The sequence below is a fragment of the Globicephala melas genome, chromosome 11 (genome assembly GCF_963455315.2).
Source record: "Globicephala melas chromosome 11, mGloMel1.2, whole genome shotgun sequence".
NCBI lineage: Eukaryota > Metazoa > Chordata > Mammalia > Artiodactyla > Delphinidae > Globicephala > Globicephala melas.
The window spans coordinates 6260226-6283194 of record NC_083324.2 but is presented as its reverse complement, the minus strand read 5'-3'; the positions used below and the strand labels follow the sequence as shown (position 1 = coordinate 6283194).

Genomic DNA, 22969 nt, shown 5'->3' with positions numbered 1-22969 from the left:
ATTTCTGGGGGATCTTCTTTCTGTAGCCCGTGCTGCCTTAAGACACTGCAGCAGGTCACATCTGCAACTGCCCCTTCACAGAGCAGGGCCCCGGCCCCGCTGCCCCACGCCCCTGCCTCTCACCATCCGCCCACTTGCTCGTCTCCACCAGATGCCGTGTTCCAGCCTATCTGCCCGTGTTTGTGGTCTGTCTCTCCTGCTAGAAGGTAGTAAGCTCCCTGAGGGCAGGAGCTCCTGGAACTTCGCCTGGCACATAGTGGACACTTGGTGCTTGTGCACTGTGGGGAGAAAAGGGAAAAGAGGTTTTTTTCTTCTCCTCCAGATTTGTGAAGACCGGTAGATCCTGAGAAGGGATTAACATTGACTAAGTGCCTGCTGTTGGAGCTCACAGCTGGGTTTCTGAGCACTTCCTCAGTGCTCTCCAAGAGCTGGGCTCTGTGCTGAGTATTTGTTTCACACACATCATCTTATTCAATCTTCTGTGCGCAAGAGAAGGAGGGAGGGGCTCACCACTGTGCACACTGACCCTCTCCCAGGTCTCCCCAGTCAGGGTAGTCTCTTCTCTCCAAGGGGTGAGAGAAAGACGTGACGCTTTTGCCCTCGAGCTTCTAGGAGATTAGACATTCTACATATGAGGTCAAAGGGGGAAGAGGGAGAGAGGACAGGCGTTTTCCGTGTCCCCCCCGCCAACGGCTGTCTCTAACCTGGGCGTGATGACGCCCACCCCAGGGCAGTCACAGGATGTAGGACGATGCCTTGTGCGCTCTAAAGTGCTGTCCGTGTGGACAGGGGCAGCAGGTGCTAAGCGTCCATGTTGACAGTGTAGCTCCTGAGCTTGGTAGGGAAGAGTGTGTCCTGATCGGTCCGTCCTTCCTTGCTTCTCCCGGCTGGGCCCCACCGATCCAGTTGGGAAGGAGGGTTGCACCCTGGTCCACTGCTTTCTGTACCTACTGTGCACCAGGGCTCATCGGAACAAGTTGGTCTGAAAGCGGTGAAGTCACCCCAGAGCTAGGAGGGTGGGACCACTTCTCTTCCAAAGGGGCTCTGCTCCCTGGTTCCCATGCACATCTGTCCTCCAAACCTCTGAATGTGGACAGCCCCTGCCACGCAGCCGGAACGCCCCCCATTCATTGCTGCAGAACATGGGGAGCGATCCGTTTCTCAGCTACTGACCCAGCTTCCTTAGGGTTTGTTCTGTGGAGACTGTTTTCTCTTCAAATTCTCTTGAGAACTAGGAAGGCCTTTCTCCACTGAGCTTCCCCCTTTGTGGCGTCCTGGGAGATGCTGGTCAGTGGGGCTCAGTTGCCTGGTCTTCCTTTCATGGAGGTGGGGTTGTTTTTGTCTTGTTGACCTCACAGCCACAGAGCTGTTTAAACCCCTGCCGAGAGTCCAGGCCTGCGCAGTGCACCAGGAGGCCCCAGCTTTTCTCTTTAAAATGTGGAGCCAGAACGCCTGGGGTTCAAACCTGACTCTGTCCCTTGTTAGCTGTTTGACCATCTGTGGATCGCTTCCTCTTCTCTAAAGAGTACTCTAAAGTACTGCCTAGTGAGATGGTTGTGTCAGTTATGAGATTGTTCCATGAAAGCCTTGCGTACACGGTAGGTTTTCAACAAATGGTGACTCAAGATTCCCACTTCCTAAGGCATCACCAAACTGGTAGAAGGTTCCTGAATGTCCTGTTGGCCTGTCTTATTAGCCTCTCTTTGCAAATCATTCTGTCAAATCATGCCAGCGGCCACCATGATCTAGTTTGATCTCTGGGTGTTTGTGGAATTCCTAGTTGAAGAAAGAAATCGCCGTAGGTGAAAAAGACTTGGGCTAATGCCTGTAGCAGAGGCAATGCTTTCTGTTCACTAACCATCTATTTTTCCTCTTCCTGAGTGAAATGGGAAGAGACTTTCCCAGACTTCCTTGTCTTTAAGTTGGGATCACGGGACTTGGTTCTGGTCAGTGGTGTGTGGGCAGGGTGGTATTAGTAATTACAAGTCTGGTTCTAAAAACTTCCCAAACACGGGACTTCCCTGGTGGCGCAGTGGTTAAGAATCCGCCTGCCAATGCAGGGAACATGGGTTCGAGCCCTGGTCTGGGAAGATCCCACATGCTGCGGAGCAACTAAGCCCGTGCGCCACAACTACTGAGCCTGCGCTCTAGAGCCTGCGAGCCACAACTACTGAAGCCCACGTGCCACAACTACTGAAGCCCACGTGCCTAGAGCCGGTGCTCCACAACAAGAGAAACCCCTGCAATGAGAAGCCCGCGCACTGCAACGAAGAGTAGCCCCCTCTCGCCACAACTAGAGAAAGCCCGCGCGCAGCAGTGAAGACCCAACGCAGCAAAAAATTAATGAATTAATTTAAAAAAAAAAAAAAACCCACCTTCCCAAACAAAGCTCTCGTAGTCTGTTCCTCTGCGTCAGAGGCTGTGCTGACCTGGGGGTATCATGATGAGGTAGGAGGGCTTGCTCGCTGTCATTGGGTGGAAGAGAGCCAGCCCCTGCACAGTCTGCCATGTGCTTTGTGTAGGCGGGAAATAAACTTCCATTGTGCTAAGCCATTGAGGCTCGGGGGGTTATTGTTTATTTCAGCGTAGCCTGAACACATACAGCTCCCCCAGTGAGTTCATTCGTTTCTTCCTAAACAAAGGTTGTAGGGAGGCTAACAGTTGGAAGCCTGTGGCATTTTCGCAGCCACAGGTGTGTTCAAGAACATAGACGTGCATCAGGTATGCCTGTCTGCTGAGGAGTCCGATGGTGTAGAGTCCACGTGAAGACATGTCATGCTTCTTTGTGAAACTTTTTCAAGAAATCGAATCCTGAAGCTTCGCGGGCTCTGCAGGCCCAGTAAGCGTGTATCTCAGCAGAAAAGTTGAATCAACACTGGTTTATCAAATGTGGAAAATAGAAAAGGCCAGTGGACAGAGCTTTGGATCTGGAGTCAAGGAGACGATAAGTTAGTACTAAAATCCTGATGACTTGCAAATCTGTGTCTCAAGCCCAGACTGCAATATTTAGCCCTAAACTTTCTGCCTATCTCCTGAACAGCTCACCTGATGCCTTGTCTACACTATACTCGTACCCTTTTCCCCACATTGTACCTCGAACCTCCCTTTAAAAAACTGGCTCATCCTCTAGTGTTACACCCCCACCCACCACATCCCTCAGTTCTGGGGATCCGTCTCTCACCCCCAGTCAAGACCAGTCTTCTTTAATCTGCCCTCTGAAAATGTCTTGAGAACCAAGGAGACAAGATGGCAACAGAAAAAAATTTTTTTTTAATTTTCCAGAATCTCCACACCTAAACAGAGAAACTAGGATAGTAAACCAAAAAGCATATGGATGGTACCTTCAGCATAAATAGGCGGCTCCATGAACCACAAAAGGTGAACAGGTCAGATACCGACAGCAGTAACATCTGCATGGTATCCACTCTATGGGATGAGATGAAGATGAAGAGGTAGAGGAAGAGGAAGGCAAAGGGATACAGAAGGCTGAGAGACAGGAAACCCATAAATCTCTAACATGTATTCACCCATAGGAGGAGAGGGCACTGGGAATAGAAGGTTGGTGCACCCATCTGAGAATGTCAGCTGAAACTAGGAGGGAAGTGTTCAGGCTGCAAGTCACAGGTGAGTGTGAGAGGACTGTAGGAAGTTCAGGCAGGGGTCTGGGACCTGGGAACTCTACAGACTGACCAGCTGAGGCTCTGTGGTCAGACAGGACCCCCACATTGAGGAGAAACCACTGAAAACAGAATCCAAATTGAGCAGGACAAAGACAGTAGAGGAAACAAAGAGAAATTCTGGATAAGAGTGGAGAACAGTAATTGCAGAAAGTACTCTCTGCGTGGCTATAGTTTTAAAGACTTTTTGGTACTGTCGGAAGAGGCAACTCTAGACCTTTGAGGCCAGAAAATCTACACAAGAAAACCTCCTACTAAGAGTACCAAAAAAAAAAAAAAAAAAAAGCACGCCACCTACATGTGAGCACCAGAAAAGGATTGCGATCAAGTCTCATACAAAGCTATTATAAGAAAAAGAATTAGGAGCAGAATAGTGTTCCTACAGATAATGGACACATTCCACAAAGACCCAGCAACTTAATATTTCACAACAAGCTAAAAGAAATGAAGAAACAATAGATGCTATGAAACGCTAGCATGAATGAAATTGTTAGGCAAAAAGAATATTTGAAAGGAGAGCTGACAGGAAGGACAGCTTATGAAAGAAAAAACAAATGAAGAAAGTTTTTAAAGAATGTAAGAAAAAGTGATAGGTATAGAAATAAAGAAGATCCAACATACAAACAAGTCCCCAAAGGAGAAATCCAAAGTGATGGAAGAGAACACATACTAAAAACAATTATTCAGGAAATTTTTCCCCCTGAAATAAAAGAGGAGACTCGAATTGGCATCTTGAAGAAGTATATCACAAGCCTGGGAAAAATAACCCAGAATAATCAACATTAAGACATGTTTTTATTAGAATAATATTAGAATTATTGGACTTCCAAGAGAAAGCAACAAACCTGTTGATAATTCAGACAAAAAGAGTAAATGCTTTTATAAGGGGAAACAAATTAGAGTGGCGTCAGACTTTTCTACCCCATCGCTTTGTGCCAGGAGACAACTAAGCAACATCAAAGTACTCAGGAAGAGAAAAAGAGAACCAAGGATTTTATATGCAGCCAAACTAACTTTCAGGTACAAAAGCCACAGATCAACTGTTAGGAACATGAAAGAACCCAGGAAATATATTTCCCATAAGCCTTTCCAGAGGAATTTACTAGAGAACAAGCTACAACAAAGTTGACTGGAGAGGTATTAACATAATGGCTGGGGGTGAGCATTAAATTTATAGTCACCTGTAGAACTCACACTAAATAACGGCAAAAGGGGGACAGTATAATATGAAATGGTTGTATGTTCTGATAATGCAGATACAGTACAAGTATTAAAAATTGGGAGAGAAGGGAGTGTGTATATGAAAAGTAAAGTAACTTCACATAATGCCTTTAGGTATTAACTGGAAACAAATGAATATTTCTTCAAATTAGATTCTAGAGGAAAGGGAAGAAAGAAAGAGATGTGGCTAATTTCAATATTCCGCATAGTAGGGAGCCAACAGGGGGAGGGCTAAGGGTATTGTATAAAGGTGGTGATTTAATGGTAATCATCTGAATAAAAATGGCAGCCTTTTCCCTACAGAGGTAGGGGAGCAAGAAAAAAAAATCGTTGAGAACACATTCCTCCCTCACGTGAACCTCCACACCCAATGTGTCCTCTTTCATCACTTCTCTGTTCTTTAAAGGTGTGCCTCCTCCAGACAGCCTTCTCTGATTGCCCTAGCACATGTTAATCTTTCCCCTCCTCTACCACTCCCAGGTACTGGGTATCTTGTTCTCTGAATGTTTCCTTTTATCTCACCTGCAGACAGAGATGGAGTGCTATAAATAATTGTACAGTACCTCTTTCAGAGCCTGGCACAGGGTTCTGCATACAGAAGGCACTCAATAAATGCTGGGTCATTGGTAATTCGGGATTGATTGAAGAATTTGGGCTTAGAGCTCCTAGGTTTTTCTAAGATCTTAATGTTGCTGTTAGTCAGAATTCTTTCTGCTTGAAGTGACAGCAGTCCCATTCAAACTGACTTAAGAAAAAGAGGAATTATAGGCCTCTGAAACTGAAATACTCTCAGGTAGGCCTGATTTCAGGTGTGGCTGGATCCAGGGACTTGAGTCATATCTCCAGTATTAGTCTTTCTTTGCTCTAAACTCTGCTTTCCTCTGCATTGGCTTTATTCTCAGGCAGGCTCTTCACTCATGGTCAGCGATGACCCCCAGCAGTTACAAGCTTAATATCTCTAAGAGAAAAGAATGTGTCCCATTTGCAGTAGCTCCACTAAAAGTCCCAGGATTGAGTTTCATTGGCTTGGTTTGCATCATATGCTCATCCCCGAACCAGTCACTGTGGCCAAGAGAAATGCTTTGATTGGCCTGGGTGGGGAGGAGGTGGCTTTTCAAAGTAAAATTGGGGTGCTGTTACCTGAAAAGGGGAGATGGGTGCCGGGTGGGCAAAAACAGCAGATGCCTGTTTTAGTGCTGGGTGCGATGAGCAAACTGCAAGAAAAATCCCCTGCGGGTGGAAAGCGTGGTTTGAGGCCCCATCTTTGGGACGTGTGGATGGAAAGCTCTCTTGGGTGTTTTTGAACTCACGGAGGGGTTTATGTACCATGTGGGGAGGGTGGGGCCATTCGCCATGGGGCCCAGTTGTGATGAAGCCCCCAGGTTTCCCACGGGTCTGGAGGCTTCCCTCACTCTGGTCTGTGCACTCCGTGAAGGTTCTGGGGAGAGGGACACCCCGTTTGCCGAGGCTCTAGGAACCACACGTGTTCGAGTGCTGAGCGTCCCAGCACCTTGCTGCTGGGATCTGGCCTTGCTTTCTGGGTTAGGAGCTGCCCTGTGTTTTGCTTCTCCATATGGTTTACTGGCCTTACCGAGGAGAAAAGGGGGTGCACTGAGGTGGCAAATGGGGAGACTGAGGCACAGCAGGAGGACTTTAAAATACATCCATTTCTCTCCCAAATCTTCAACATTGTTTTTTTTTTTTGCATTGGGCCCTTCCTGTCAACATTTAAGCATCCTCAAGTTTCTGCTATTTTTAAAAAATCCTCCCTAAATTATTTTCTCTCACACAACCACCCTGTCTCCCAACTCCCCTTTCTTGAAAAAGTTTTTTAATATTCCCTCTTCCCATCTCCTCCTCGCCGTGTCTCAGCCCGCTCTGATCTGCTGGCACCCCCTCCACACACACACATACACACACTTCATGAAAGAGCTTTCCCTGCGTTCCTCATTTAGCGCTGAGACACTGAACCCGAAGGCTCTTTGTTAGAGGAAGACAATGTACCACTTTTTAGGTTGAAAAGCAGCACTGTGATCTTCACTTCTAATAAATGTTTCTTGAATGATTTAACAAGCAAGCAAACCCAGGGTAGAGTGACCTGTACTGTGTAATCAAATCCCCAAGAGAGAGGAAGTTGAGAAAATTTGCCTGGAAAAGGCTGTGTTCCAGAGGGTTCTTCAGATCTGTAAAGTGCTGCCACAGGGGAGAGGGAGAGGTGGCCCCAGAGCCAGGGAAACAGGAAGGGAGATTTTCTCTCATTTTAAGAAATGCTCTAATGGTCAGAGTTCTCTTAAGAAAAAGAAAGGGGCTGTGTCAAAAGGTAGTGAGCTCCGCATCACTGGTGGTAGTCAAGCAGAGACCATTCTGTCAAAAGTACTCAGAAGAGAGTCCTGTGTTGGGTGGGGGGTTACACCAGATGTTTTTTGGGGGTTTTTTTTTCGGTACGCAGCCTCTCACTGTTGTGGCCTCTCTCGTTGCGGAGCACAGGCTCCGGACGCGCAGGCTCAGCGGCCATGGCTCACGGGCCCAGCCGCTCCATGGCATGTGGGATCCTCCCGGACCGGGGCACGAACCCATGTCCCCTGCATTGGCAGGCGGACTCTCAACCACTGCGCCACCAGGGAAGCCCTACACTAGAGGTTTTTTGAAATTCTGGGGTTGGTTACATGTGTTTCTCTAGCGGTGTGTCTCCTTGGACTTGCGTCTGCCGCTCCCAGCTGTGTGGTCTTGAGCAAGTTGCCCCGTTCTCTAGATGGCAGCTGCTTCTCAAGCTTCAGTCTCATCAGCTGCATTTGGGTTTTAGCTGTGGATTTTCCTTGGTAGCTTCTAGGAGCAGCGCTCAGAGAGAGTCCAGGGAGGTGTTAGAGAAGCCACCATAATTCCTGTTGTGCGTGTCAGGGCTTCCACGGCAGGTTTTGTTGGAGGCAAGCTTGGAGACTAAGAAAGTAGTTTCCACGTGTATCACATAGGAAGCCCAAATGCACCTCTTTGGAAAGGTGGTAAAGATTTGGTGGGAGGGCCTCCCGCATCTCATTTCCCTGTCCTCTGGCCGAGCACATGGGGCAGAGTGAGAGAAGTCTCCAGACCTGGAGGAAAAATGGGGTTTCATTGTAATTGGGCCCCATGGTGAATGGTCCCCTGGTATACATGGTAAGTAAGCTGTGTGAGTTCAAAAATACCCGAGAGAGCTTTTCTCGTGGTGGTCTTAATCGCAAAGCAGAAAAAATCACTTGTTTTGGCTTCAGCAGTCCTGAGAGGGAAGTTTATTCCCCACTTTGCGGTTCAGGAGACTAAGCCTCAGAGAGGTTAAGTAACTTTTCCAAGGTCACACAGCTGGAGCAGAGTCCTAAAACCCAAATTCTTGCTATTTGGTGAACTACTGTCCATAAAGTCCAGAAAATTCTGGTTTTAACTAAGGCCGTTTATATTTAATCACCCCAAGAATAGAACTTCTAAAAAAAATGCGTTCCTGAGATGAGGACATTTGATTGTCCCTTTGTGGAGTCTTTTTGGAGGTGGGGTGTGGGTGGGGGCTTTCAGAGAACAGGGCCATCCCACCCACCCACCCCCTCGCCGCACATCTGACTTCTCTTTCTGCCAACTTCTTTGTGCCTTCCTACAGGTCTGGGTAGATGCTGGGACGCAGATCTTTTTCTCCTATGCCATCTGCCTGGGTTGTCTGACTGCTCTGGGAAGTTATAACACTTATAACAACAACTGCTACAGGTGAGCATTTCCCCAGGCCCTGCCAGCTCTCCACCAAACCCGAGAGCCCTCCATGCTGCCTGGCTAGCTCACGGTCATCTTCTCACCTTGCAGGTCTGGGTGAGGGAAAGAGGCCTGTTAAGAGAGGGGCGGCAGGGCACCAGCCATTCCAGGTGGAACTGGAGAGGACCCTGGGCTATTTGTCAGCCTCTCCCCACCCCAGGGACAAAGAATGGTCCAACAGAGGAGCTAGGAGAATAATAAACATGATCAGAGTGCGTTCCAGGCTGCAAAGTGAGTCTACTCCGGGAATGGGACTCAGGCCTCCATCCTACCCCATACAGCAAAGCTTTATCCCAGGATGAATGATTGGCCCAAGGTTACACGGCAAGTAAGTGGCAATGCTGGGACTTGAACCCAGGTCTTCTGACACGAAGGGCCTTGTTCTGCCTTCTGTTCAGGAATTTCTTTCCTGCTTCTTCACACTTGACTGTAGGGTCCTGTCCAGTCCCACTTGGAATGGCCAGTGCCCTGCCGCCCCTCTCTGGACAGGCCTCCCTCCCTGGCTTCCTGCAGCTGGCCGCACCCAGCGTGGGGAAGGGGCCCACATGGGGAGGTGAGCCTGAGGCTGTGTGACCCTGACTGCCTGGTCCTCATGCCTGCAGCCTGGTTTCTACCCTGAGGCTGAGTCCACAGAGGCCCAGGGACGTGGCTAGGGTCATCCAGCAGTGCCTGGCGGAAGTGAACTTTGCACCCTGGTCTCTAACTCTAGGCCAGTGGCCTGTTGGCTGAGGTCGCTGCACCCCTGAATCAGTGCCTGGTCATAGACGGTGAATACGCAGAGAAGGCTGGACAGCACATCTCTGTCCCCGAGTTCCAGAGCTCCTTATTCTAATGTAGAAACTCGTGGACTAATGGCAGTGAAGCCGTCCCTGAACACAGGTTCATTGGAAAAGGAAGGTTTTTCAGCAAACAATTCTGAGATAGGATAAGTATTTTGGTGGAGGTAATTAGGATAGATCCTCACCTTGTCCCACATATGCACCATAATAAGTGTCAGATTGATTCAACAGTTAAATATTTTTTAAAAGAAAGCCATCCTAAAATGAGGAGTAAAATATTGTTTTCATAATGGGAAAGATATGGAAACATCAAAATCATTAAATCAGGAAGGAAGTGACAGATTGATTCACATAAATATCTAGAACTTCTAAATTTCTGGAAAGATACAGAGGAAACTATTAAAAAGAGCCACCTCTGAAGAGAGACACGGAAGTCAGAGATGGGGAGACAGGCTTTTTCTACCTATACCTTCCTGTACAATTTAAAGGTTTTGTTTTGCCTTGTCTTTACTCTTGAGTACATATTGCTTTTATAATTTTTAAAAAGTCACATTAATACAAATGTTATCTATATACCTCCTGCATTACATCTCCAAGCAAAACATGAAAATCATCTACAAAGTTAAAGGGCATACGAACAACATATAATATGATACTCAAAGTGTTGGCACCCCTAACACCCAAAGATTACAAACAGGCCCATATGAAAAACCCTAAAACACCAAGAGAAAAATCAGCAACACACTCTTAAAATAATGAGCTTATTTTTCTTAACTAGCAAATGAGCTGTGGTCTAAAAATGACCCCTGTTTGATGCAGGTGAGGGTACAGTGAGAGGGGCCATGTCCCAGTCTGTTGGTGGGATGGGAACTTGGAGGTGACAGCCACATCACTTGGTTGTTGTGTGGCTCGAGTGGGAGCAGCATTTCAGAGAACTTTTATCAGTGATGAAGTCCCTCCCATGTTATCCCCATCTTCGAGGGAGGGAAATTGAGGCTCATGGATGTCATTCCTCCAGCTAGGTGTGGTAGACCTGGACTCTTGCCACGTTCTTCTAATCTCCATCCTACCACTCTGCTGCATCCTCCCTGAAAGCTGGCTTTGTGATCGCTTTACCAACCCATTTGTTAAGTCAGCCGTGTGCTGTATGTGTCACTAAGCGTGAGATGCCCAAATCGCTACCTTTGGAGATACACACAGCTCCAGTCTATAGAGACTGCCACTTGGGGAAACCAAGGCAATAAAAGGGGGCAGATCCAACATGCTGGAGGAGAGGCCACAGGGGAAGCCAGCGGGCTCTGCTGTCCCTGGGCCGTTAGGCAGAGAAGTCATTTGGGTACTGTTGGACAGAGGGATGTTAGAGAGGTGGGAGGTCAGACCAGGTTGTCCAGAAGAGCCTCTCATCCTCCAAGGCATTCACAGGAGGTGGGTCTGGGGGATGAGATGTAGCACACTGTCAGCCACAATAGAAAATAGAAGCACGGGTAAGAAAAGAAGGGCGCAGGCACAGGGAGAGCAGCGGGCAGACCCCTGGTCTGGGTTGAGTGTGACACCCTCCGGGTGCTGTCTGCGTACAGCTGTCAGCACGTCAGCAGCCAGCGTCCAGCGCGGGCCCTCCGTGCTGGGCGTTGCGGAAATCTCTAGGTCACTGTCCATCACCTCCAGCTTGGCCGTCAGCTCCATGAGGACACAGTCTGGGTCCTCTTGTTCACCACCGTTCCTCAAGCCTAGGAGAACACTGGCTGAAGTGTAAGGAAGCAAGGAGGGAGCCACACCGTTACCCAGATGAGGAAACTGAGGCCGGGGGTAGGCCCCTTCCTCGATGGAACGTGGCTTTGAACCTGGGCCTTTCTGGCTCCTGCACCCCTATCCCTCACTCCCAGGCCTGGCCAGTTCTTCCCCAACTACTGCAGTCAGCAAGGATTTGGCCGAGAATGCGTCGTTAGCAGGCTGGGATATCATGCCTCGTCTCAGGGCAGTGGCAATGGCACCTTTCTTCCTCGCCAAGCAGGTGGGTGAAATATGCTGACTGCCCCAGATCCCTTCTGCTTCCGCCTCCAACAGGCAGGTTTTTTCCCCTCCTGTCAGTAGCAGAAAGCAAATCCCCTAGGTGACATTGCAAAATCTGAGGGCTCCTTTTATTTCTGTTTCCAAATTTTTCCCTGAGCACATCTTCCCAACTCAGAGGGAGTAAATTAATACCCTCTCTTCCGACAGCATAATAGCTTCTGGAGGTCTTCAAAGCCCAGCTCAGCTCCTGCCAACTTCAAAGCGCTTCTTACGTAGCTCTTCACCTAGAAGGTGCCCCGTGGGGAAGGAATTAGAGGGCTGGAGATGGAGCAAACCAGATGGGGAAAATCCTCACTTCGGAACACAGGCTGCTAAGCTCTCTCTGCTTGGAGGTTGGGGTGGTCCGAGGAAGGGGGTGCAGGGCACAGGACTGGAAGCACCTCGGGTCTGCTCAGAGCTTCTGTCCCTCTGTGATGTGAGGAAGTCGCTCAGGGTGGAGGGGGGGCGGGGAACCTTGCAATAAGGGACATTTGTTTTCAACAGCCACATGGACGCCCAAAGATCGTTTTCCAAAAGTCAGGATTTAGAAATATGAATTCTTAGGGAGCATTGTTACTGTGTAGCTCCTAGAAAAAGAGTGGGCTTTGGTGTTTGAGACAACTAGATTCACATCCCAGCTTCCCTGGCAGATGACAAAACAGTTTGAGTGTGTGACTTTCCTCCCTGGGCCTCGGGATTCAGTGACAATATTCAACACTGCAGGTCCAAAAAACACAGGAGAATTCCAGAATGGAGAGGCTATGGAGAAAACACTTTGCTCACCAGTGCTGCCTTGTTTTGGACTGTTGGATAAGTCAGGGGCCAGAAACAGGCATGCAGGGCAGATTTACCCCAGCCTTAGGAATAACTTTGCCCTCCTGGGCTGAGCTGAATTTCCCTTAGAGAGGAGGTGATCAGTCTTGCAGATAAAGTCTCCAGGCCTGCCAGCCCAGCCTCTGTCCACAGTGCCAGGAGAGTTCTGTAAAGGGACCTGTATCAGTCACTCACTGCCACAAGAATGCTGTGTAACAAGCAGCCCCAGAACTCAGTAGCTCACCACAACAAGCATTCGCTTTTATTGCTCACCAGTCTGCTGGTCAGCTGGGGACTCTCTCCTTCAGGCTGTGGGTTGGGCAGGTTTGGCTCCAGGGTCCAGGCCAGGCTCAAGCCTGCTCCATGTGTACATTCTGGGGTCCAGGCTGCAGGGACAGCAGCTCCCCTGGAAAAGTCCTTCTCATGGCACATCACAGAAGGGATAAAGGACAAGACCAATTGCACAAGCACATCTCAAGCCTCCACTTGTGTCACACCTGCTGATAGCTCATTGGCCAAAGCAAGTCACGTGGCTAAGCCCAAAGTCATTGGGGCAGGGAAATATACTCTACCCCAAGGAAGAAGGTATGGAAGTGACCACTTGCTGAAAAATGACTTAATCAATCACAAGGCCCAAGAGACCCTCTTATCCAAGCCACCTTGTCATATAGCTGGTAAGGTCAGGCCCAGAGAGAAGGTATTGCAAGGGGAATTGGAACCCAAGGCTCCTGACCCCAAGTCTAATGCTCCTTCCACCATGCCCTTGATTCCCAGGGTCAATGCAATGCAACGCAACTGGAGGCCACAGTCACCAACATCAGTGTAACCTTTGGTTGCATTACAAAAAGTATGGTGTCAGGAGAAGAGGAGGTGAGAGTCCTGCTCTGTTCTTGAGTCTAGTGCTCAGTCCTGGATATGACATTGGAAAAGGGTCTGGACAAGCTGGAGTGAATTTCAGATCACCAGCAGGATGAGGAACACTGATAAGGGAACTGGGAGGTCTAAATGAGCGAGCTAAAACCTCAGGGGGATCTGAAGGGGATATCTTCAGATCTTTAGGCTGTTTGGGAGGGTAGAACTAAAACTCCCCAGAGGAGGTGGATTTGGGTCGAACCCAGCATGAGGAAGTTCTTACACTGTCAGCGGCAAGAGCGGTCCGGGAAGAAAAGCACCACGGAGCAAGGTGACTGGTCCTGCTTGCTAGGGTGGGAGCAGAGGCCAGCTCGCCGCCATTGCAGGGATGCTCCAGGCTGGTCGTGCTTCAGGGAGGAGATTGGACAAAACACCCAGAGCCCCTCCCTTTGAAGTGGAGCATCACGGGTGTTGTAAGCCTGATTCCTATGTGCACGCTCTGTGGCGGCTGAGATCCTGAGAGGCTGATTCCCTGACCCATCTGCGTGAGGATGCACAGCCCGAGGTTGAAGGGACCTGGATGTGAGGGTTCCATCTTCTTCATCTTGGCAAAGCCCTGTCATTTGTAGTCTGAAATCTCCTGGGTCACGGCTTTATGCTGCTGCTTTGCTGTGAGCCCTTCCCAAGAGCAGGGAGCAGTCACTGCTCTGGTGAAGCCCCCAGGAGGAGTCTGGCCTGGGAGGGGCTGCCCCTCACAGCAGAAGAGCAGACGCTTGCAGTGAGGTCTGGGAGATGCCGCTCTGGTAAAGAGCTGGGCCAGGAGGGGTGTGTCTCCCAAGGCTGCTCCACTGTCGGGGAAGCAGTTCTTTCTCTCAGAGGCTTATATCCTCATGTTTTGAGCTCCTAGAAAATCAATCCTGTCTCGCTTCCCTTGGTTTTCTCTCCTACCAGGAATTTGGAGGAGCGATGGTTTGTCTCCAAGTCTTTCCTCACCGGTTGTGCATTTTCCCACTTGCCAGCTTCCCTTCCTTCCCACCCCCTCTCCATGCTTCTGGTCTGTGACCTACCTTACCTTCTAGAAATGCAAGACAAGCTGTGTGATCGTGGGCCAGCCACCTACGCTCTCTGAACCACAAGGGCTTCCTCAGGCAGTGGGACAGCCATGGTGCTCAGACAGAACGTTCCAGTACTGCACTGGTTCCACCCACCCTGACCCAAGCTTCTCTCGCTGCTTTCCCACAGGGACTGCATCATGCTCTGTTGCCTGAACAGCGGCACCAGCTTCATAGCCGGGTTTGCCATCTTCTCAGTCCTGGGATTCATGGCATATGAGCAAGGGGTGCCCATCGCCGAGGTAGCAGAGTCAGGTAAGTTTGCCAAAGAGGAACTATGATCTTCCTCAGCTCGCTCTTCTCCTGGGCTCAGGTCTCAGGAGGGGGCCCACTGTCCGTCCACAAACCAGGCTCCTGGGAGGGAGCCACCAGCCCAGAGAACCGCCACCTGGTCGACCACAGGAGCTTTCACTGGCCTCCCTGCCTCCCCTGTTGTCCCCTCTGTTCCATGCACCTCTCACCCTGCAGTGATTTTTTTTTCAAAATGCAAACCTGGACCTGTCCTTCCCTGACGAACTGCCTGTTTTGGCTTCTCCTAGGGCTGACCTCTCAGTGTGGCCCCAAGGCCCTGCACTGCCCAGCTCCTGCGGTCTCTCACCCTCCACCTCACTCCCCTGTGCTCACTCTGCCCCACCACACTGTGGTCTGCTTTCACTTCTGCAACATCGCTCTCTCCCTCCCTGCCACCCCAGGGCCTTTGCACATGCTGTTCCCTCTGCTTGGAGGACCTCTTTCCCTTTCCTTGTTCTAGATGTAGAATCACCATGAGTGTGACAGTCCTAGTGTAAGATGACGTGTGTTTGTATCAAACACACCATAGGTAGGGTCATTGCTGCTAAGGTAATTGTGCAAAATGGTGAGTAACTCTCCCCTTGATTGACATTTTTTTGAATTCTGGGAAAATTCAATGTATAGTTAAAAGTACAAAAATAGTTTGCGTTTCCATAACAGAGTTAGCCTCTCACCTCCAATACATCTAAATAGGGTTTTCACCTGCAAGAATGTCTGGAAGGACAGTTAGTCAGGAGCTTCACAGGGGGCCCAGCCTCCCTGGCCTCCATCTACTCAATGCCGGTCATGCCGTCCATTTGTTAGGACGCTCCCCTGGGGCTTCGTTCCCTCCACTGAGTACACTGGTCTAGGATGTGGCTGCTTTTGCCTGGCGCGCACAGAGAGGGAAGCACCACTCTGACCCACCAAGCTGGGCAGGGTGGTAGATGTGGACACTGGAGCAGGAAGCTGGTTGCCAAGCTCTGCTTCATGACCACATGGGCTCCAGCTTGCTCTGCATGGTGTCTGTCAGAGGGACAGACAGTCCCTGCTGAAATCAGGGGGCCAGAGCTGGACCAGAGGATATTAATATGATCGAAGCTGTCAATCATCAAGCGCCGGCCATGGGCAGGAACTGTCACATATGATCCTCGACTCAGCCCTCCGAGGTGGCAGTTTTGCCACCCCCATTTTACAGATGAGAAAGCTGAGGCGCAGAGACGTGCCGTCACTTATCCAAGGTCACACAGACTGGAAAGAACAGGGCTAGATTTAATCCAGGCCATGCTCTCACCACTCCATCCCGTTGCCCACTGGGGGCAGGCACCTGGCACTTCACAAAACATTCATGTTCCTCCCCGGCATTAAACCATGGGGCAGCCCTGTGAGGAGGCAGCATTACCTTCTCTGTGAGACTTTTGCCCTCTCTGAGGGACCTTTGACCTCTCTGAGAATCTGCTTCCTCCTCTGTAAAATGAGCAAACTAATTCCCACCTCAGGTGTTGAGTGCTATAGGGTATCTACAGCACTGTTGTTACTCTTTTTATCGTTATTTCCGTTTTACAGATGAAGCTCAGAGAAGAGTCATGGAGAGAAAGCAAGAGAGCCAACTAGAAATAAATTTTATTGTTTTTTTTTCTTATTTCAAATTGAAAGCACATTCACTGTAGAAAAATGCTGAAATATTGACAAAGGAAAATCTCCGATCTGAATCTCACTACACTTTGGGGTTCTCCTGCCAGGATTTTCCATACATACATAGCTATATCTATATTAATGAAAACTAGATCATATTAGGTTGCATTTTTCGATTCACAATAAAGCATGAGAGCTTTCTGCCACAGTAAATAAAGATCTCAATCATGAGTTTTAATGGCTGTGTAGTTTTCCACTGAATGGATGTACCATAATTGATTTACTGTGTCTCACTTGTCAGGCCCTGGGGTGGTTGTTCATATACTACCTCACGAAATGCTCATAGCACCTCTGCAAGGCATGCTTTATCAAGGCCTGCATTTGTGGCTGTGCAGAATGTGCCCTGCACAACTCCAGGGGGCGTCATTCACATAGACAGCAGTCCTGGGCTTTATACTGCCCATTACAGACGAGGACTCTGTAACTCAGAGCATGAAGTGGGTCCCCTAAGGCCACACAGCCCATAGGTGGTACAACCTGGCTCTAGCCTCTTCTGCTTCACCCTCCTGTGTCACTCCTGGTGTCAAGCAGGTAAGCCTGCTCTATGGTTAGGGGTGTGAATCAGACCAGGATCCCCTTTAGGAGTTCCCGCCATTTGGATCAATTGCATGTTGTAAGTATGTAGCCCCCCCCACTCACCCTTCTCATCAGGTTCTTACAGTGAAATTTACAACTTTAATTACCTAATTAGAAGGAAGGTGTTTTTTTTTTAACATCTTTATTGGAGTATAATTGCTTGTGTTAGTTGTGTTAGTTTCCACTGTATAACAAAGTGAATCAGCTATATGTATACGTATATCCCCATATTCCCTCCCTCTTGCATCTCCCTCCCACCCTCCCTATCCCACCCCTCTAGGTGGTCACAAAGCACCGAGCTGATCTCCCTGTTCTCTGCAGCTGCTTCCCACTAGCTATCTATTTTACATTTGGTAGTGTATATATGTCCATGCCATTCTCTCACTAGAAAGAAGGGTTTAAAGTAAAAAATTAAAGTTTTTATCAGAAGAAGCTGAAAAAAAAGTACAAATTAAACTCAGAGTAAGTAGAAGCAAAGAGATAATAAAGGTGTGCTCGCTTGGGCAGCACATATACTAAAATTGAAACAATACAGAGAAGATTAGCATGGCCCCTGCACAAGGATGACACGCAAATTCGTGAAGCGCTCCATATTTTAAAAATAAATAAATAATAAAGTTAAGACATACAAACAATAGAGAAAATTTTCAAAGCCAAAATTTGGTATTAGAAAAGATAGCAAAATTTATAACACCCTGGCAAGACTAATTAAGGAAAAAAACAGGAGAAAACACAAATTACTGATATCAGGAATGAAAGAGGAAATATGGCTACAGATACTGTAGACATTAAAAATGAGAATAAGGAAATATCATGAACAACTTAAAGCAAATATACTTGATAATGTAAATTAAATGGACAGATTCCTAAAAATCCATAATTTACTTAAACTGAGTCAAGAAGAAATAGAAAAACTAAATGGCTCTATATTTTGAAAAGAAATTGAATTCATTGTCAAAAATCTTTCTGCCAAGAAGACTCCAAGCCCTGCTGGTTTCACTGGCGAGTTCTACCAACTGTTTAAAGAAGAAATAACATCCCTCTTACACAAACTCTTTTAAAAATTAGAGGAAGTAAGAGTATCTGAGGACGACAGCTGTATAGCTACATATATCCCCATTTTTTCCCCCAAAAAAGAAAACAACAAGAAGGGAAAAGAATATTCTACAGAAAACCATGCCCCCTGCATAATCTGAAGCAGAAAATGTCGAAGCTGCAGATAACTGTAACAGAAAGAAAAATCACCAATCCCAGTTCACAGTCTCCACCGCAGAGGCAAACCAAGAAAAACTGTGGGACAGACAGAAGATAGAGGCTAGCGAAAGGACCTAAGTGATTTGGAGCAACCACCAGAAAGATTAAATCTACTCTAAACCTGAATGTACTGGAAAGGATCCAGACACATCCCTTAGCTGGGACTACAGAGAAGGGATTCAGTGTAGGTGTGATTTCAAGGGGCACGGACCATTTCAAAGGGACAGGAACATTTTAAAGGAGGTACCATTTGAAACACAAAGCTTCTTGGGGAGAAAAAAGGCAAAAAGAAAGGAAAAACACCCTTTTACAATGAGATGGTGAAGGGAAACCAAGAAAAGGGGATAAAATGTAAATACCTGCAAAACAAAAGAAAACCATAAAGTGAGGGTGTGAAAATGGGAGCTCACCCTTCCCCCTTCACCAGAACAAAAGGCTGCTAATGTGCCTGGACTTTGCAATACTGGCAGAAGAGGGCGCTGTTAAGCTGGGACTATTGTAAAATACCCAAGAACACGAGTAAGAGAAAAGTCAGGTCCCTGCAGAACTACTATGGAAAATCAGGAGTGGAACGTTCCCACGTGTCTATGAAGAACCACACTGTGCCTCTGAAAAACAACCATGAAATAGAAGAAAATTGTAAGTCAACACTCCAAACAGAATTAAATGTACTCAAACAAGCATCTGAGGATGGGAAAAAACTCTTTGAACCAGAAATTTTAACAAATGCATGAGGGGGAGAACAGGAATGAATGAAAAGGGAGTTGATTGAAATCAGGGAAAAAATGAGAAAAAAGGAAAGATATTGTTATCTCAGAAATGAAGAATAGGGCTTCCCTGGTGGCACAGTGGTTGAGAGTCCATCTGCTGACGCAGGGGACGCGGGTTCGTGCCCCGGTCCGCGAAGATCCCACATGCCGCGGAGCGGCTGGGCCCGTGAGCCATGGGCGCTGAGCCTGTGCTCCGCAACAGGAGAGGCCACAGCAGTGAGAGGCCCGCGTACCGCAAAAAAAAAGAAAAAAAGAAATGAAGAATAAATTGCAAAGTATCAAATGGAGAATAGTCTCAATAAAAGGCATTTTTAAAAGGAAGGAAAACAACCAAGTGAATGAAAATGACATAAAGAAGTAAAAATGATCCCTCCAAAGAAGTAGAGGGAAGACCAGCAAAGAAGAAAATATTCATATTATCAGAGCCCCTGAAGAAAAATAAATAAATAAAAGAGTGGAACAGAGGTAATATTTAAAACCATAATCCAAGAAAACTTTCTAGAAACAGAAAAAGAGCTGAATATACACATTGAAAGGACTCCTTGGGTACTAGGGAAAATTAACCCAGAGTGATCAACTCCAAGACATCTTAGTAAAGATACTAGATTTCAAAGATAAGATAAATTCCTCAAGCCTTCCAGGCAAAAAAAAGATCAAATAACTTATAACAGCAAAAGTATTAAACTGGCATCATACCTTTCAAAACTCACATACAAGACAACTATGGGGCAGCATTTTTTAAAAATTCACACAAAGAAGTGTGAACCAAAGATTTGATATCCGGCCATGTCTTCAAATGTGAAGGCTATAGAAAAAACATTTTCAAGATACAAGAACTTAGAGACTTATACAATCTTCAGCCGTTTGGAAGAATCTGCCAGAGGGCGAACTTCATCCAACCCATTAACAACTGGGAAAACTTCAGAAATAGGACTGATGGTAAGCACTTAAAATATGTATAAGTATACATATAAGACCAAAACAAAGGTGAGGAAAAAGAGGACTAATGTAGAAATATGCTACATACTGTTACAAAGTAGAAATCATTAACCAAAAAATAGAGGAGGCAAGAGAAAATATCAATAGAAAAAGCTCACTGATGTATGAGCAATAGGTGATAGTAACGGATACTGCAGGTGAAACCTGGAGCCAGATAGTAAAGATTTACATAAGAGAACAAGGGCCTAAGAGCATTTTAAAAAGGTACACGTATAAAAGTAACCACTAGAATAAAAACATAAACCTTCCTAAATACCAAAATAATAATAATAAAAGTATAAAAAAAGAACAAAGAATACACAACTCATAGAGATACATATAAAAATATACATAATTATAAAATATATTGTCAGTTAAGACCAAATATATCAATCATATCAATAAATGTGAATGACCTTAACTATTAAAAGAAAAAGATTTTCAATTTGGCTCAGAAAATAAGACCTACGCACAGGCATACTTTGTTTTATCGTGCTTCACTTTGTTGTGCTTCGCAGATACTGCATTTTTTACAAATTAGTACTTTGTGGCAACCCTGCATACCCCGTTTACTGCGGATAAAATGCTATCAAATGGCACGGAATGCTACAGAGAAATCACTCTGGAAAAGAAGAGTCAACCAATGCCGCAAACTTCACTGTCGTCTTATTTTCAGACATTGCCATGGCGACCCCAACCTTCAGCATCCACCACCTGATCGGTCAGCAGCCATCCACGTTGCGGCAAGACCCTCCACCAGCAAACAAATTATGACTCACTGAAGGCTCAGATGATGGTTAGCATTTTTAGTAATCATGTGTTTTTTAATTAAGGTATTTATTGTTCTTTTAGACATAATGGTATTGTACACTTAGTAGACTACAGTATAGTGTAAACATAACTTTTATATTTGCTGGGAAACCAAAAAAATTCATGTGACTCACTCTATTGTGATATTCACTTTGTTGTGGTGGTCTGGAACTGAGCCTGCAACATCTCTTGAGGTATGCCTTTATGTGCTGTATATAAGAGACACATCTAAAACAAAACGATTCCAAAGCCTAAAAATAAAGGGATAGATGATGATAACAATTCTGATGTCAGACAAAGTAGCATTCAAGCCCAAATGCATTAAGCATGACAAAGGATGCTTTTTAATGTTAAAAGCCACAATTCACAATGAAGATATAACACACACAAAAATGTATGCACTAAATAACACAGCAATAATCTTTATGAAGCAAAAACTGCAGGAGATGCAAGGAGACAGAGACAGAAATAAACTAACAATAAGAGAAAACTTTACTAAACACATTTATCAATAAAAGTGAAAGAATGAAAATAAATTAATTACATCCCCTGTTTAGAAAAATAAGAAAAACAACAACAAAATGAACTAAAAGAAGGCACAAGGAAGGAAATAATAAAGATAAAAGCAGAAAGTAATGAAGTAGAAAATAGAAAAGTAGTAGATCTGGTTTTTTAAAAATAATAAATTAAGCAACCTAAATGTCCATCAACAGAGGAATGGATAAAGAAGATGTGGTACATATATACAATGGAATATTACTCAGCCATAAAAAAGAATGAAATAATGCCATTTGCAGCAACATGGATGGACCTAGAAATTGTCATACTGAGTGAAGTAAGTCAGACTGAGAAAGACAAATATCATATGATATTGCTTATATGTGGAATCTGACAAAAGGGTACAAATGAACTTACCTACAAAACAGAAGTTGAGTTACAGGTATAGAAAATAAACTTATGGTTACCAGGGGATCAGGGGGTAGGGATAAATTGGGATATTGGGATTGACATATACACACTATTATATATAAAATAGATACCTAATAAGGACCTACTGTATAGCACGGGGAACTCTACTCAATACTCTGTAATGGCCTATTTGGGAGAAGAATCAAAAAAGAGTGGATTTATATATCAGTATATGTATAACTGATTCACTTTGCTGTACACCTGAAACTAACACAACAGTGTAAATCAACTATACTCTAATAAAAGTTAAAGTAATAATAATAATAAATTAAAATTCTAGGTTTTTAGAAATAAAAATAGACAAATCACCAGATGATTAAGAAAATAAAAGGAGGGGGGAGAACATGCAAATAGCAAAATTAGAAATGACAAAGGGGAAATAGCCATTGAAGCAAAAGACATTTTTAAAAATCATAAGAGATTATTTTGCAATCCTCTTTGCATATAAATTTGAAAACCTAGATGAAATGAATATTTTCCTAGGGAAATAGAGATTGCTAAAATTGACCCCATTTGATTTAGAAAGCTTAAACAGGCCAATTTCCATAGAAGAGATAGACAAAGTTATTGAGGAACTACCCCACAAAAAAACAACAGGCCCAGATGGTTTCTCAGAAGAATTCTACCAAACCTTTGGAACCAGCTAGGCCCAGTGCTCTATAAATTATTCCAGAGCATTGAAAGGGGAGGAAACTTTCCTAACTTATTATATGAAAGGTATAATATTGGTACCTAAACCAAATAGACAATGCAAAGAAAGAAGACTACAGATGCATATCACTCATGTGTATTGTTGCAGAAACACTAAATAAAATATTAGCAAACTCAAATCCAAAATATTAGAATCCACACTCACATTAAGAAGGTCATATACCATGTCCAAGTAGGGTTTATTACAGGAGTAATGTAAGGTTGATTTAACACTAAGAAAGCCATTAATATCACACACTATATTAATAGCCCAAATAAAATAAATCATAAAATTATCTCCATAGATACTGAAAAAGTCTTTGAAAAATTCAACATTTATTCACTATAAAAAAAAATCAAGTAAATGGAAATTGAAGCATATTTTTTTAAATAGGTATGCATATCAAAGTTTAAAAAGCAAGTATCTATGATATTCCACCCATCATGTAAGAAAGGAGATAAAAGAAAATACGTCTGTGTGTTTGTGTAAAAATAAACAGAAAATAAATAAATAGAAAGGAGAAAACTTATTAAGTTTTATCAATAATTATTTATTAATAATTAACAAATTATTAATATTTAATTAACTATTAAATATTGTTAATTATTAATAATCTTGTTATTTATTTATTTAAAAATAAATAGAAGAAACTAGAAAAGAAAGCGCATGGTTACCTGAAGGGGTG

General features: G+C 45.4%; 1 protein-coding gene and 1 non-coding gene across 4 annotated transcripts in view; both read left to right on the top strand.

Annotated features, from left to right (window-relative positions):
* Positions 1 to 22969, top strand: part of SLC6A11 (solute carrier family 6 member 11) — a 121492-nt gene that overhangs the window by 81115 nt on the left and 17408 nt on the right. For all 3 annotated transcript variants that reach the window (XM_030840816.3, XM_060307840.1, XM_060307839.1), the window contains 2 exons: positions 8521 to 8624; positions 14402 to 14526. In XM_030840816.3, coding sequence (XP_030696676.1) covers positions 8521 to 8624; positions 14402 to 14526 — 229 coding nt within the window. The remainder of the gene's footprint in view (positions 1 to 8520; positions 8625 to 14401; positions 14527 to 22969) is intronic.
* On the top strand, positions 17304 to 17410 carry LOC115844135 (U6 spliceosomal RNA). The gene has a single exon (XR_004035998.1). It is a non-coding gene; the product is annotated as a U6 spliceosomal RNA (small nuclear RNA).